At 42.2% G+C, this 15968-nt stretch overlaps 1 protein-coding gene across 4 annotated transcripts in view; it reads left to right on the top strand.

The window, feature by feature from the left end:
* The window catches only part of spata6 (spermatogenesis associated 6), a 115278-nt gene that overhangs the window by 20639 nt on the left and 78671 nt on the right, over positions 1-15968 (top strand). For all 4 annotated transcript variants that reach the window (XM_059647927.1, XM_059647926.1, XM_059647925.1 and 1 more), the window contains one exon: positions 2860-2984. In XM_059647927.1, the coding sequence (XP_059503910.1) occupies positions 2860-2984 (125 nt within the window). The remainder of the gene's footprint in view (positions 1-2859; positions 2985-15968) is intronic.

Here is a 15968-nt window from a genome sequence, read left to right as displayed (position 1 = left end):
AACACAGCAGGCCCAGCAGCATCTCAGGAGCACAAAAGCTGACGTTTCGGGCCTAGACCCTTCATCAGGGAGGGGGATGGGGTGAGGATTCTGGAATAAATAGGGAGAGAGGGGGAGGCGGACCGAAGATGGAGAGAAAGGAAGATAGGTGGAGAGGAGAGTAGAGGTAGGGAGGGGATAGGTCAGCCCAGGGAAGACGGTCAGGTCAAGGAGGTGGGATGAGGTTAGTAGGTAGGAGATGGAGGTGCGGCTTGGGGTGGGAGGAAGGGATGGGTGAGAGGAAGAACAGGTTAGGGAGGCAGAGACAGGCTGGACTGGTTTAGGGATGCAGTGGGTGGAGGGGAAGAGCTGGGCTGGTTGTGTGGTGCAGTGGGGGGAGGGGAGATTTTGAAGCTGGTGATGTCCACATTGATACCATTGGGTTGCAGGGTTCCCAAGCGGAATATGAGTTGCTGTTCCTGCAACCTTCGGGTGGCATCATTGTGGCACTGCAGGAGGCCCATGATGGACATGTCATCTAAAGAATGGGAGGGGAAGTTGAAATGGTTCGCGACTGCTTCACTTGCCCCCACACCTCCTCCCTCACCCCTATCCCAGGCCCCAAGATGACTTTCCATATTAAGCAGAGGTTCACCTGCACATCTGCCAATGTACCCGGTGTGGCTTCCTCTACATTGGGGAAACAAAGCGGAGGCTTGGGGACTGCTTTGCGGAACACCTCTGCTCGGTTCGCAGAACCCAGTCGCAAACCATTTCCACTCCCCTTCCCATTCTTTAGGATGACATTTCCATCATGGGCCTCCTGCAGTGCCACAATGATGCAACCCAAAGGTTGCAGTAACAGCAACTCATATTCTGCTTGGGAACCCTGCAGCCCAATGGTATCAATGTGGAATTCACCAGCTTCAAAATCTCCCCTTCCCCCCCACCGCATCCCAAAACCAGCCCAGTTCGTCCCCTCCCCCCACTGCACCACACAACCAGCCCAGCTCTTCCCCTCCACCCACTGCATCCCTAAACCAGTCCAGCCTGTCTCTGCCTCCCTAACCTGTTCTTCTTCTCACCCATCCCTTCCTCCCACCCCAAGCCGCACCTCCATCTCCTACCTACTAACCTTATCCCACCTCCTTGACCCGTCCGTCTTCCCTGGACTGACCTATCTCCTCCCTACCTACCCACCTATACTCTCCTCTCCACCTATCTTCTTTTCTCTCCATCTTCGGTCCGCCTCCCCCTCTCTCCCTATTTATTCCAGAACCCTCACCCCATCCCCCTCTCTGATGAAGGGTCTAGGCCCGAAACGTCAGCTTTTGTGCTCCTGAGATGCTGCTGGGCCTGCTGTGTTCATCCAGCCTCACATTTTATTATATTGTTGAGGAAGTGTTGCTTGACAGCATTGTCAACAACATCTCTTTTATCTTGTGCTGATGATTGAGCATAGACCGATGGAGTGATAATTGGCCAGATTTAGATTTGTACTGCTTTACTGTTGTGGTGTAGCTAGTTCTACAGCTGCAGTCTTCGGTATGGTTACTGGAATGTTGTCAGGTTCATAGCCTTTGCATATTCAGTGTCTTCACATGGAGTGAATTGAATTGGCTGAAAACTGACGTCTGTAATGCTAATGATTGTCTGAAAGGTGATGTTTGTCTATGTGCCTCATGACATTTCTACCACTTAACATGCATGTGGAGTAATGAAGGAACTTGTGTGTTATGTTTCTCATCCCTTCATCCTGAAAGCCATTGTCGCACCTAATTTAAAACTGACCTTTTACAAAAGCACCTAAGAAAGGAAAGGTTCGTGAAGGTCTAGGCCCGAAACGTCAGCCTTCTTGCTCCTCTGAGAATTCGGGAGGAATGGTTAGTAAGTTTGTAAATGACACAAAAATTAGTGGTATAGTGGACAGTGAAGAAGAATACAGAGGGATCTCGATCAATTGGGCTAATGGTTGAGGAGTGGCAAATGGACTTTAATTTGGGTAAATGCGAGGCAATTGCATTTTGGTGAAGTGAACAAGTGCAGGACTTATATAGTTAATGGTAGGGCAGAGACACCTATGAGTTCAGGTTCATATTTCTTTGAAAACGATGTAACAGGTAGACAGGGTGGTTAAGAAGGTATTTAGCACACTTGCCTTCACTGCTCAGATCAGTGAGTATAAGAGTTGGGATTTCATGGTGGGGTTGTACGGGACATTTGTGAAGCCACTTTTGGAGTACTGTGTGTAGTTCTGGTCACCCTGCTATAGGAAGGATGTTATTAAATTGTAGAGAGTTCAGAAAAGATTTACCAGAATGTTGCCAGGATAAGAAGGTTTAAGTTATCAGGAAAGTCTGGTAAGCTGGGACTTTTTTCAGCAGAGCTTAGGAGATTGAGGGGTGATCTTAGCGAGGTTTACAAAATTATGAGGGGCAAATATAGATGAATAGCAAATGTCTTTTCTCTATGTTGGGGGATTCATTACTGGGGGCTTATTTTTAAGGAGAGAGGAGAAAGATTTAAAAGGGGCCTGAAGGGCAACTTTTTCACAGAAGGTGTGAAATATGTGGAATAAACTGCCAGAAGAAGAGGTAGATGCAGGTACAGTCACAACATTTAAAAGACATTTGGATAGCTACACAAATAGGAAAGATATGGGCCAAACTCAGGAAAATGGGACTAGTTTAGTTTAGGAAACCTGTTTGGCATGGCCAAGTTGAACCGAAGGGTCTGTTTTCATGCTGTATGACTCTATGACTCTATAAATTCTGACTGTGTCAGGCACTGTGTGTTAATAGTCCCCATTTATTATTGTTGTGGTGCTGAAATGGGGATTTGAGCTTCAAGACCTGATCTCTTCAAAATATTTCTTTGCAGTGGGTGAAACACTGGCTATCTATGAGCAGAATACTAGGGAGTTTCTTTATCCTGGTCGCAAGCTGACGCCTAGCTATCCTGGGATGGATAGAGAGCTGTTGATGAAGAGATCAATTGATTTTCCTGTAAGTGAGTATTGATATGGAGTTAATTCCTAGAACAAAATCTTAACACAGATTGCAAAATTTTATTTTATTGACTGAAAATGTTTTCTTTTATATCCAATTTTAAGGGATTTAGGAATGAATATACAGTTCATCAAGATTAGTGTTGACATTGGCGCAGAGAGAATACCATTTGTAACTTTTGGGAACCATTATATGGTGACAGATGGTCTCCTTGTAAAAGTAGCTATATGTAGGTGAAGACGGGAAACAGCTTCGGTTTCAAGAATTCCTATGTCAATATAGAGATGCAGAGTAAAGCTTATTTCACTTTGAATGCATTATTGTCACCCACTGTGCAAATTTAATATTTGCAACTTATACAGATGATCTCCTGAGTAGTCAAAACCAGCTTTCAACACATCAGGTTCCCCAGATGTCAACTGACCAGCCTGAAATGACAAATCAGCGTCAAACCTGTAAATACTGAATAATCCCTTTATCTAGTACAGATAAAGGAGCTTTCCTATCTTTTAACACAAGGTGTGAATTAAAGACTTTATTTCTGCTACAGGTCATGGTGATCTAATATCACAACATGTAAAATATTAATTCGCATTTTGTCATTACTGCTTTAAATAGTTGTGGTGCATGCCTTGGAGGCTTGTGGAGCACCTTGATCAAATACGTCAAGTGGAAAACTTCTAGCTTGTAATTAGTTTCAAATCCTTTTTGAAATTATTCATAGCAATTGTGGAAATGGGGAAAACATGGGAAACCGTGTTGATTTGGATGATCAAAGTAAAACTGCAGAGCAGGCTTGAAGGGCCAAATGGCCTATTGCGCTTCCTATTTTCTATATTTCCATCCTGTTTGCCATAGTAGGAGCTTATGTGTCCATTTCGTGCCTGAAAAACAGCTGGAACACAATCAAATTTCTGGGCCCACAGTTTCTTGGTTCACACATCTGGATAGGTTTCAGGTTTGCAGGCTCTTGTGGCAAAGACTATTTGTACCATACAAGAACCAGGTTAACCTTGGTGTTGCGAAGTTGGGGAGAGTACTTGTGGAGGCAGGAAGTTAGAAGGTGGCATTTGTAAAGTGCTACGGGGAAAATATTGTGTGATCCCTTTTGTTCACAGAGAGCACTGTAATTGAAACATTTGTATTGAAAGGCCAAGCAGCAGTTTTTCTTTACCAAGACAACAGGCATTTAAATTTAGCCAGTCAATTTGAACCAGATACTTAGATACCAAAAACCTATTAAATTTAAGTCTGACGGTCGGATGAGTCCGATTGTAAGGAATGTTGATATATCATCAAGGGTATAAAATAAAGGAGGCAGTTGGACAAAGAGCCAGCTGCCATCTGCCAGAGCTAATGGCCCTCAGCTCTCAAGAGAGAATTGCTGGTTGTCACAGCCTCCTCTGTGTCTTAGAGAAAGTGTCATCTAAATAATAACGGTACCACAACTAGTGAATATTCCTGACAAAAGAATCAACAGAAAAGGCGCAGAACATTTGGGAAGACAAGTAACCTGACTATAATTTCAAGAGACTAAATTCTAGGGACTTGTATTTATTGGAACAGCATACCAGTAGAATCTTGCTTTATTTGGAAAAAGTTAGTAGTTAGAAAGGATTTATTCGTTTGTTAATAGTTTAGTTAATTTGTTCACCATTAGAGTTAGGTAAATAAATTGTTACTTGTTGATTTTAAAGTGAGTGTTAGAGAAACATCTTCAAAATGCTGCTAAATACAGGGATACAGGCTACTAGACTAGGTAGGATTGAGGTTCACAAGAAAGAGGTATTAGAAATCCTACAGAGGGTGAAAATAGATAAGTCCCCTGGGCCGGATGGCATTTATCCTAGGATCCTCTGGGAAGCCAGGGAGGAGATTGCCGAGCCTTTGGCATTGATCTTTAACTCATCACTGTCTACAGGAATAGTGCCAGATGACTGGAGGATAGCAAATGTGGTTCCCCTGTTCAAGAAGGGGAGTAGAGACAACCCTGGTAATTATAGACCAGTGAGCCTTACCTCAGTTGTTGGTAAAGTGCTGGAAAAGGTTATAAGAGATAGGATTTATAATCATCTAGAAAAGAATAAACTGATTAGGGATAGTCAGCACAGTTTTGTGAAGGGAAGGTCGTGCCTCACAAACCTTATTGAGTTCTTTGAGAAGGTGACCAAACAGGTAGATGAGAGTAAATCGGTTGATGTGGCGTATATGGATTTCAGTAAGGCGTTCGATAAGGTTCCCCATAGTAGGCTATTGTACAAAATACGGAGGAATGGAATTGTGGGAGATATAGCAGTTTGGATCGGAAATTGGCTTGCTGAAAGAAGACAGAGGGTGGTAGTTGATGGGAAATGTTCATCCTAGAGACCAGTTACTAGTGGTGTACCGCAAGGGTCGGTGTTGGGTCCACTGCTGTTTGTCATTTTTATAAATGACCTGGATGAGGACGTAGAAGGATGGGTTAGTAAATTTGCAGCCGACACTAAGGTCGATGGAGTTGTGGATAGTGACAAAGGCTGCTGTATGTTGCAGAGAGACATAGATAAGCTGCAAAGCTGGGCTGAGAGGTGGCAAATGGAGTTTAATGCAGACAAGTGTGAGGTGATACACTTTGGTAGGAGTAACCGGAATGCAAAGTACAGGGCTAATGGTCAGTTCTTGGTAGTGTAGATGAGCAGAGAGATCTTGGTGTCCATGTACACAGATCCTTGAAAGTTGCCACCCAGGTTGACAGGGCTGTTAAGACGGCATACAGTGTTTTAGCTTTTATTAATAGAGGGATTGAGTTCCGGAACCAAGAGGATATGGTGAAGCTGTACAAAACTCTGGTGCGGCCGCACTTGGAGTATTGCGTACAGTTCTGGTCACCGCATTATAAGAAGGATGTGGAAGCTTTGGAAAGGGTGCAGAGGAGATTTACTAGGATGTTGCTTGGTCTGGAGGGAAGGTCTTACGAGGAAAGGCTGAGGGACTTGAGGCTGTTTTCATTAGAGAGAAGAAGGTTGAGAGGTGACTTAATTGAAACATATAAAATAATCAGAGGGTTAGATAGGGTGGATAAGGAGAGCCTTTTTCCTAGGATAGTGACGGCGAGCACGAGGGGGCATAGCTTTAAATTGAGGGGTGGAAGATATAGGACAGATGTGAGAGGTAGTTTTTTTACTCAGAGAGTAGTAAGGGAATGGAACGCTTTGCCTGCAACGGTAGTAGATTCGCCAACTTTAGGTACATTTAAGTCATCATTGGATAAGCATATGGACGTACACGGAATAGTGTATGTTAGATGGGCTTCAGATCGGTATGACAGGTCGGCACAACATCGAGGGCCGAAGGGCCTGTACTGTGCTGTAATGTTCTATGTTCTATGTTCTTAACCACTAGAAATGGCTGAAAAGCAGGTTACAGCACTTTCAACACTCCTTTTACAGATTGTGGAGTAAGGTGCTCCTTGTTGGGTATTTCAGTTTTAGTTCTCAGAAGTGGAGGTCAGCCTCCACTTTATAACAGATTGGGGGCTTGTCATCAGGATTTGGACAAATCTTGGTCACAAAAGGTTCCAACAGATTTAAACAGACTTGGAGACTAGTGCCCTAGATCTTTTGAATAAAACTTAAGTGAGAAATGGAAAACTCATTTGATTTTGGTTGTTAGTTGTTGGTTAAATCAAAAGTAGGAAAATGGCTAGAGAGATTCTGTGGGTCAAAGATGCTTCCCAATTTGCCAAGAAAGTTTAGTAAGACAGAAAGGTGACACTTGAAGACTTAGCAAACAGCGTAAAATTAGGTTTAAGTAGGGATGGTAAGAAGGCTGAAATTGTAATGGAGTTAGCCAAGCAGTTAAGCTTATCAGAGAAACAGCCCAGTGCACTGGAGTTAGACAAAATTAAATTGCAAATGAAACAATTGGAGTTAGAAAGTGAAGTTAGAAGGCTGGAGATAGAAGAGAAGCAAAAGGAAAGAAGAGTGCTAGCTGAAGAAGAAGAAAGGATAGCCATAGAAAAAGATAAAGAAAAGGAAAGAATGTTCGATTTCGAAAAGGTGAAGTTGGAAGTTGAAGCAAATAGGCTTCAAATGACATTTGTAAAATTACAAGACAGAAGTGATGATAAGCAAATGCATTGTAGCCAGCAGTCTGCTAGGAGTATATACAAATGTCCAAAATTCAAAAGAGAAAGGATATAAGAAGCTTTTTTTCATTTTCTTTGAGAAATTGGCTAAACAGATGAACTAGTCAGAGACTATGTGGGTAATGTTAGTTCGGACCAACTTGGTAGGCAGGGCTAGTGAGATATTTGTAGAGCTGTCAGAGGAGAAGTAAAAAAGACTCTTTTGAGTGCTTGTGAATTGGTACCAGTAAAGTATAGACAATGGTTAAAAAATGTAAGAAGGCAACCAGGTCAGACTTACGTTGAGTTTGAATGAATTAAACAGAGCAATTTTGATAGTTGGATGAAAGCATTAAAGATAGAAATGACATATGAAGCTGTTGGAGATATTATTCTGTTGGAGAAGTTTAAAGACTCACTTGCAGAAGTGATAAAAACTCATGTTGAGGAACAGAAAGTGAAAACAGTGAAAAGAGCTGTAAAGATGGCGGATGAATACGCATTAGTGCATAAATCAAAATCTAGCTTCTGACAGCAATTTCATTCCATGAGGGGTAGAAATTGGGAAAGAAGGAGATCCTTCAGTTAAAAAAAAACTTTTTAAAGAACGGGATAAGATAGTGAGCTATCTGTCCCATGAATTGAGAACTGAATTGAAAGACTTGTTACAGTGCTATGAGGATCTATATAGAAATAGAATGGGGAGGACTAATGCCCTATTAGATGAGATTGAGGTAGTTAATGCTTTTCCAACAAAACAACACCCTGGCAGGCTTAATTCTCTCAAAGCAGAGCAGATTCAGAAGGAAGTGGGATTGATACTCCTAGAAGCCATCATAGAGATGAGTGAAAGCGAGTGGAGTTTGCCAATCATGTTGGTTCCCAAACCTGATGGTACTCAACAATTCTGCTTAGATTATTAAAAGGTCAATGCTGTGACCAAATCTGACTCATACTGAATTCCAAGGCTGGAGGATTATGTGGAAAACTTAGGACAAGCCACCTAGGTCACAAAGTTGGACTTACATCATTAGTACCGGCAAGTACCTTTGTTGGAGACAGCAAAAGAAATTTCTGTTTTTGTAACCCCAAATAGGCTGTATCAATTTAAAGTAGTGCCCTTTGGAATGAAAAACGTACCAGCCCCTTTCCAAAGGTTAATGATTGTAGATGATCAGCCATGATCATCAGGAATGGTGCTGCTGGCTCGAAGGCCCGAATGGCTTACTCCTGCACCTATTGTCTATTGAACAGAGTAATTGTGCCATCTACATAGATGACTTAGTAATCTTTAGCCATTCGTGGAAAGATCACATGGAGCATTTGGCAGAACTCTTTGAGAAACTATGGAAGGCAAAGTTGGTCATAAACTTGGCAAAAACAAAATTTGCGAAGGAGGAAGTAATATTCTTGGGGTACAACATTGGATGCGGACGGTTCACACCGAGGAATGTGAAGATGAAGGACATCAAGGAATTTCCAAGACCATCATCGAAGAAGGAAGTGCTACCATTTTTAGGCTTGAGTGGATTCTACAGGAAATTGGTACCAAACTTTAGTAACGTAGTGGCACCATTGATGGATTTGTTAAAAAAATATGAAATTCCACTAGACAGAGAAATGCCGTGAGGCATTTGAGAATATAAAAGCAATGTTAACCACTGCACAAGTTTTAGCCATGCCAAATCTTTTTGAAACCCTTCAAAGCCAAAGTTACCAATGACAAAATTTGTTACAGAAGGATGATTGTGGAATTGAAAAGCCAAATGGTTATAGAAAAAGAGTTATTGAGTTTGGTACAGGCCTTCCAACACTTTGATGATTTTGTTGCAGACAATGTATCAGAGACAGTTGTGTATACTGATCACAATCCTTTGATATTTCTGGAGAGATTTAAGGACAAAAACACCAGATTATTTCATTGGAGTCTCCTGTTACAAGCATTTAATTTACAGATTGTACGTGTTGTGGGTCATGAAAATATTATCGTGAAAGCTTAACGGAAATTTAAAACAAAAATGCTTTCATAAAATAGAAACAGTAGTGTTCAATGTCATATATAAATAGAATTAGTATAAAATGTGTAACTCTAGATGAATGATCTTATGGAGTTAAGGTTTTTTAAAAAAGAAACAATGATGATGTTAAGCTGAGGCCTGATTTAGCACTCGACTGCCAAATGTGGCAGAAACTGAACACAGCACATGTTGTGTTGTTTGGTTGCTGTAGGTCTCCTGTGGTTGAAAGGGTTCACTGGAGATTGTTGATAAGCTGATGATTTTCTTTATTTTTCCGTAACTTATTGTATAGCTAGGCGAAGTAGAAATTATCATGACTGCAGACCAGCAATGTGGGCCTGTTTCAAAACCGTTCCATTAACCAACCCTTCCTCAGCACTCCTGATCAAAACTTATATGTGCTCAGTGTTTGAACCAGATGATTTTTTTTTAAAAATCCATTCATGGCATTTGTCGCTAGCTGGGCCAGCATTTATTTCCCATTTGAAGTTGCCCCTGAGTAGGTAGCAGTGAGCTGGCTTCTTGACTGCTGCAGTCTACGTGCTGTAGCATTAGTTCAGGAATTCCAGTATATTGACCAAGCGACACTGAAGGAACAGCACTATATTTCCAAGTCAGAAAAGTGAGTGGCTTGGAGGGGAACTGCTGCCCATGACCTTCTGATTGGAAGTGAATCAAGTGTTATGAAGGTGCCATCTAAGGAGCCTTGGTGAATTTCTGCAGTGCATCTTTGAGAAGTTACATCAGGATATTTGGTTATAATTTGCAGCCAAACTTGGAGTGAGCAACATGCTGTGCTGGGTGTATGTTCCAGATGCTTTGTTTATTTTATAAACCTTATATAGTAAAACCACATTCTAACAAACGGTTTTTAACAATCACATCCGAACACCAAATTAATGACAGTTATTTTGACAGATTGCTGTGTGCACATTGAAAATATTTTGCTGAAGTAAGTCAAGTTTAAGTGCAGGATGCAGCCTTAAGTGTTGCAAAATTGTCATTTTTGCAAACCATGCCATTGAGACGATCGTGATTATCAGCAATGCTTTGAGGTCTGTGACCGAAGTTTAGCTAGCAGTTTAGAAGCTGATATTGTGACATGTTGGGTGCTGTGTTGTTTTGCCTTTAACAGATATTGAAAGAATTAATATGAGCCATTCATAGACACACGACTGATTAACTGTAGTGAGACATTCATTTGAGACATGACAGAACTGGCAGAGCTGCATTACATTACCAGCTTCTTATTATTCTTTGATCTAAATTAAGTTGAATGTTAATGTTTATAGTGCATTGACGACGAATTTATTGCAAGTTGATATAAAAATGTTGGACTGCATGTTGCCAAAATCAGTCCAAGTGCCAATTTCGGGGAGTTTCATGGAGGGTTTCCATGACCTGTGGCAAGTTAGCTTGCGCAATTCTCCATGGCTGTTTTCATTAGGTGCGCATTATTGCCTCCATGGCATTGCATTCATGCTATTGTGTACTCTCCAGTGGTGGAAATACTCACTGCTGTTGGGACCTTCCAGATTTGTGCCTCCAGCCAAGAACAATCCTTTATAGTAGTTGGAATGGGAGGATAATGAGAAAGAAAAGCTGAGAAGATATAGGTGACACAGGTGATATTTAATTGGATACAAAAGATTTATTCAGAAATATATTGCCAGTTTACATCAGGACCTATTAATGAACTGTCATTATAACTGTAGTTACCGCATTGTAACTGCAGAATAAAATTACTGACACTGTCAATCCTTCGTGCCATCCCATGTTAGAATTCTGCCTGAAAGAGTGCTAATCTTTCCCTAACACCCAGTGTAGTGACATCTTGTCATTGTTGAATGTATGAACATCAGAGATTGTAATGCCTTCAAACAATTGTTAGATAACACGGTGTAGAGGTGGATGAACACAGCAGGCCAAGCAGCATCATGGGAGCAGGAAGGCCGACGTTTCGGGCCTAGACTCTTCTTCAGAAATGGGGGTGAGGAAAGGGGTTCTGAAATAAATAGGGAGAGAGGGAAGGCGGATAGAAGATGGATAGAGGAGAAGATAGGTGGAGAGGAGACAGACAGGTCAAAGAGGCAGGGATGGAGCCAGTAAAGGTGAGTGTAGGTGGGAGGTAGGAAGGAAATAGGTCAGTCCAGGAAGGACGGACAGGTCAAGGGGGCGGAATGAGGTTAGTAGGTAGGAGACGGGGGTGGGGCATGAGGTGAGAGGAGGGGATAGGTGGGAGGAAGGACAGGAGGCGGGGACGAGCTGGGCTTGTTTTGGGATGTGGTAGCGGGAGGGGAGATTTTGAAGCTTGAGAAGTTCACATTGATACCATTGGGCCGCAGGGTTTCCAAGTGGAATATGAGTAGCATTGTTGTGGCACTGCAGGAGGCCCAAGATGGAGATGTCGTCTGAGGAACGGGAGGGGGATTTGATTTGGTTCGCGACTGGGAGGTGCAGTTGTTTAGTACAAATGGAGCATAGGTGCCGGCTGTGGTGGGGCTGGAGGGGAGTGTGGAGCAGATAAGGGCGTCACGGAGAGAGTGGTCCATCCAGAAAGCAGATAAGTGTGGGGAGTGAAAAATGTCTTTGGTGGTGGGGTCGGATTGCAGATGGTGGAAGTGTCAGAGGATGATGCGTTGGATCCGAAATTTGGTACATGAAGACGAGGGGGATTCTGTTTTGGTTGTTATTGCAGGGAGGGGAAGTGAGGGCTGATTTGCGGGAAATGTGGGAGATATGGTTGAGGGCATTCTCAACCCCTAAGGTGAGGAAGTTGCGGTCCTTGGAAAACGAGGACATCTGAGATGTGCAGGAGTGGAATGCCTCATCCTGGGAACAGATGCAGCGGAGGCAAAGGAATTGGGAATGGGAATGGTATTTTTTCAGGAAGGTGGGTGGGAGGAGGTGTATTCTAGGTTGCCGTGGGTATCGGTGGGCTTGAAATGGATATTGGTTTCTAAGTGGTTGCCAGAGATAGGAACAAAGAGGTCCGGGAAGGAGAGAGAGGTATTAGAGATGGTCCAGTTGAACTTGAGGTTTTGGAAGGAGTTGGTGAAGTGTATGAACTGTTCGAGCCCCTCATGGGAGCACAAGGCATCATCATTGTAATGGAGGAAGAGGTGGGGTTTAGTGCCAGTGTAGGTATGGAAGAGGGTTGTTCTATGTAACCTACAAAGAGGCAGGCATAGCTTGGGCCCATGCAGGTACCCCCTTTGTGTGTAGGAATTGGGAGGAATTGAAAGAGAAGTTATTGAGGGTGAGGACGGGTTCGGCTAAGCGGATGAGGGTGTCAATGGAGGGGTACTGGTCGGGCCTGCGGGACGGAAAGAAGTGGAGGGGCTTTCGGCCATCTGTATGGGGAATGCAGTGTATAGGGACTGGACGTCCATGCTGAAGATGAGGTGTTGGGGTCTGGGGAATGGGAGGTTCTGGAGGAGGTCGAGGGTGTGGGTGTGGGTAAGGAGTTCCTGGACCAAGGGAGAGAAAATGGATTGGAGATAGGTCAAGATGAGTTCGGTGGGGTACGAGCAGGCGGACACAATGGGTCGACCAGGGCAGTCAGGTTTGTGGATTTTGGCAAGGCGATAGAAGTGGGTGGTGCGGGGCTGGCGCACGATGAGGTTGGTGGCTGTGGATGGGAGGTCACCTGAGGTGATGAGGTTGCGGATGGTTTGGGTGATGATAGTTTGATGTTCAGAGGTGGGGTCATGATCAAGGAGGTGGTAGGAGGAGGCGGCAGAGAGTTGGCGCCTGGCCTCGGCGACGTTAACCTTATCTTTTATTAAACAACTGGAAAAATGAAGGAACAGCAAACAAAAAAAAAATTTACTTCTGGGACTAAACAGGGTGTCGCTTGCCTTCCCACCAACAACAAATTTACAGTTAATGAATGATAACTTCAAGCAGCTCACATTTATTGGAAGCAAGTGTCAATTAAATCCTGTCTGGTTTGTTACAGCTAACACTGCACCACTCTATCATGCTGTAAGTGGTGTTCTTCTTGTTTACTGTCTTCATCTTGCTCCTCAGAAAACTGCAGAAACTTCCCGAACTTCACCATCCATCATATCCCCTCTTTGCCTGTTTCAGTTATATGGCACACTGCCTGGAGTTTACTGCAAGAATCCCTACACCAATTTAACCACTGGAATCTCATTTTTAAGGAGGCCTATCATCCTCTCCATGATGGCTGGTGAGGGAAGAATGGGCTGCATCTCTACTCTATCTTAGTCAGAAAGTTGTGTCATGGAGCTATCATCTATGGTCGCAAAAGTTTGCCCTAGTCTCCCAGCAGCCATCCTTGTAAGGGATGTGGCCTTTGAAATGAAGCAGGGATCCAAAAGTAATCAGTATCTTGACAGTTTTCATGCCTCAGGGACCTGATATGGACCTCAAAGATGTCATACTGATGATCATAGATGACTTCTGTGTTGATCAAATAGAATTCCTCTTTTGTATTGATAAAGTCTGCTACGTTATGACTGCCTTCTGAGATTATAATTTGTGGCAAATGGAGATCTGGCTTAAGAAAAAGGCAGATCTGGGTGTTAAATATTCCTGGTTACAAAGTTTTCAGTAAAGATAGGAAAGAAAAACAAACAGAGAAGAGGTAGTGATTTTGATTACAGAGATTATTGCAGGGAAAAAGAGAATGTTCCAAAGGGTTCAAAACCAGAATCAATTTGAATAAAACTAATAAAGAAATAAGAAGAATGAAACTATATTGCTTGGTTTAATTATATAGACTATCAGCTAGTAGGAAGGATTATAGAGGAACACATCTGCATGGAACTTCCAGAGAGCTATGAACATAATACAGTGAGTTTAATTTGGGGGGGGGGGGGGGGAGGCGGGGCTTCAATTTATAGTATATTGATTGGGATAGTGATAGTGTAATGGGCAGCTGGGGCAAGCATTTTTACGTTGTGTTCAAGAAAATTTCTGACAGCTGTATGTGTCTAGCCCCAAAGAGTTCTTTGTTAAAGAGAAAAGGGAGGCCTATGCAATCTGGACTCAATGATTGATGTCTTGAGTTCATATTTCAACCCAAGTTTAATTGGTGAAGTTCTCACCAATCAGGCACTTCCTCATTAGTAACAGTCCATTTTTCCCTGTTTCATTCTGCTGTGCAATTTATATTCCTTAGGGACTTTAAGGCAGAAGAGCAGAAAGGATGTCAATGTCTACATATAGCTCTCCTATTACATGATAGTTGCATTCTTGTATGACCTTGCGCTATAGAAAAATCACTACACCTGTACAGTAGAATTTGTATTACCAAAGCAATGTCCACTATTCAATCATGTTACAGCCAATTTGTTAACAAAACACATTATAGCAGAACTACCTGAATTGTTAGGAAGTCCATGAGATCAATTTTAATATAAAAGTTACATTTAGTTAGTTACCATACTATTAATTCCTTGACAAAGCTAACAGACCTAGCAGTATATTGTATCTCATATTTGACTATGGAATGCCAAATAAACAATTGCAGAGTCTTGCAACTTCAATTACAATTCTAACTTCCTAACATGAGGTTGTTGACTTGCTCGCCAAGCTAACTTGTTCTCATTCAGACGTTTCGTCACCATGCTAGGTAACATGAGTGAAGCCTCTGATGACACAGTGTCATTCTACTCCACTTGGAATTTATTTGGTCCAGTCTGTTTTGGTGACTAGTGTCATATCCGATTTTGATCTGTATGGGTTTGTACATGGGGTCCAATTCTATATGTTTGTGGATTGCATTATGGGTGGAGAACCATGCCTCTAGGAATTCTCGTGCATGTCTAGTATAAATTCCAAGCGGAGTAGAAGGACATTGCTTCATCATTACAGCATCCACAGTTCTTTTGGTTTTTATTTAAGATTCCAAGAATTTTTCTTTTCAATAACTCATTCAAGCCAAAAATAACACTTATTATTTCAGAAAATGTTTAAGTTTCAACTTGTGTTGATTGTAACATGATGAGAGACTTGTTTATTGGTTCTAATAACAGTGAAGTGATAGAACAAGGGTTATTATACTTTAGGAAAGAAAAATAGTATGAAGTGTGTTTAAATTAGGATCAGAAAAACATATTTTGCATTAGATCCTCCAATCCTAATTAAGCAGAGCATGTGAGGTAGCTTAGAATCAGAGCAACCCTCTGTGAAAGGAATATGCCAAAAACCAGCAAGCTACATTCACTTTCATAAATATTTATTGTGTGACAAGTCACAACAAAGGATTTTAAACACAATAAGGATATATATTTTGTGAATGAACCAAATTTCTTACTTAGTTCAACTGACAGTATTCAAATAGGTGACAAAATGTTGGGAAGTTTAAAGTTTTGGTAAAGATCTGTAGCTCGGAGTATGGGTGAGGTCGCTGACTTGCTTGTTCTTGTTCAGATGTTTCACCACCATGTTCAGTGCCACCATAAAAAGCTCAGTAGGTCTGGCAGCATCTGTGAAGGAGAAAACATTTGACATTTTGGATCCGGTGACCCTTCCTCAGAGTTCTGAGTTCAAAGGAAGGGTCACTGGACCTGAAATGTAAACTGTTTTCTCCTTCACAGATGCTGCCAGACCTGCTGAGCTTTTCTAGCAACTTTGTCTTTGGAATCTTAAGCCTTTACAGGACATGATCTCACTTTTTCATTGTTGTCTTATGATCGTTCTTTGTCACTCTCCCTTTAACCGGTGTGCTGGTCTGCTCATATTGACTACATTTATATTTTCTTTTGGTTAATTTACTTCCCTGATTTATTTAGTTAACCGTTAACTGATTTCTCTCCACAGATGCTGCCAGACCTGTTGAGCTTTTCCAACAATTCCTGTTTTGTTTTAAAAATCTAACCATCCTAT

The sequence above is a fragment of the Stegostoma tigrinum genome, chromosome 8, assembly GCF_030684315.1.
Source record: "Stegostoma tigrinum isolate sSteTig4 chromosome 8, sSteTig4.hap1, whole genome shotgun sequence".
Lineage (NCBI taxonomy): Eukaryota > Metazoa > Chordata > Chondrichthyes > Orectolobiformes > Stegostomatidae > Stegostoma > Stegostoma tigrinum.
This window is presented reverse-complemented; position numbering and strand designations above follow the sequence as displayed.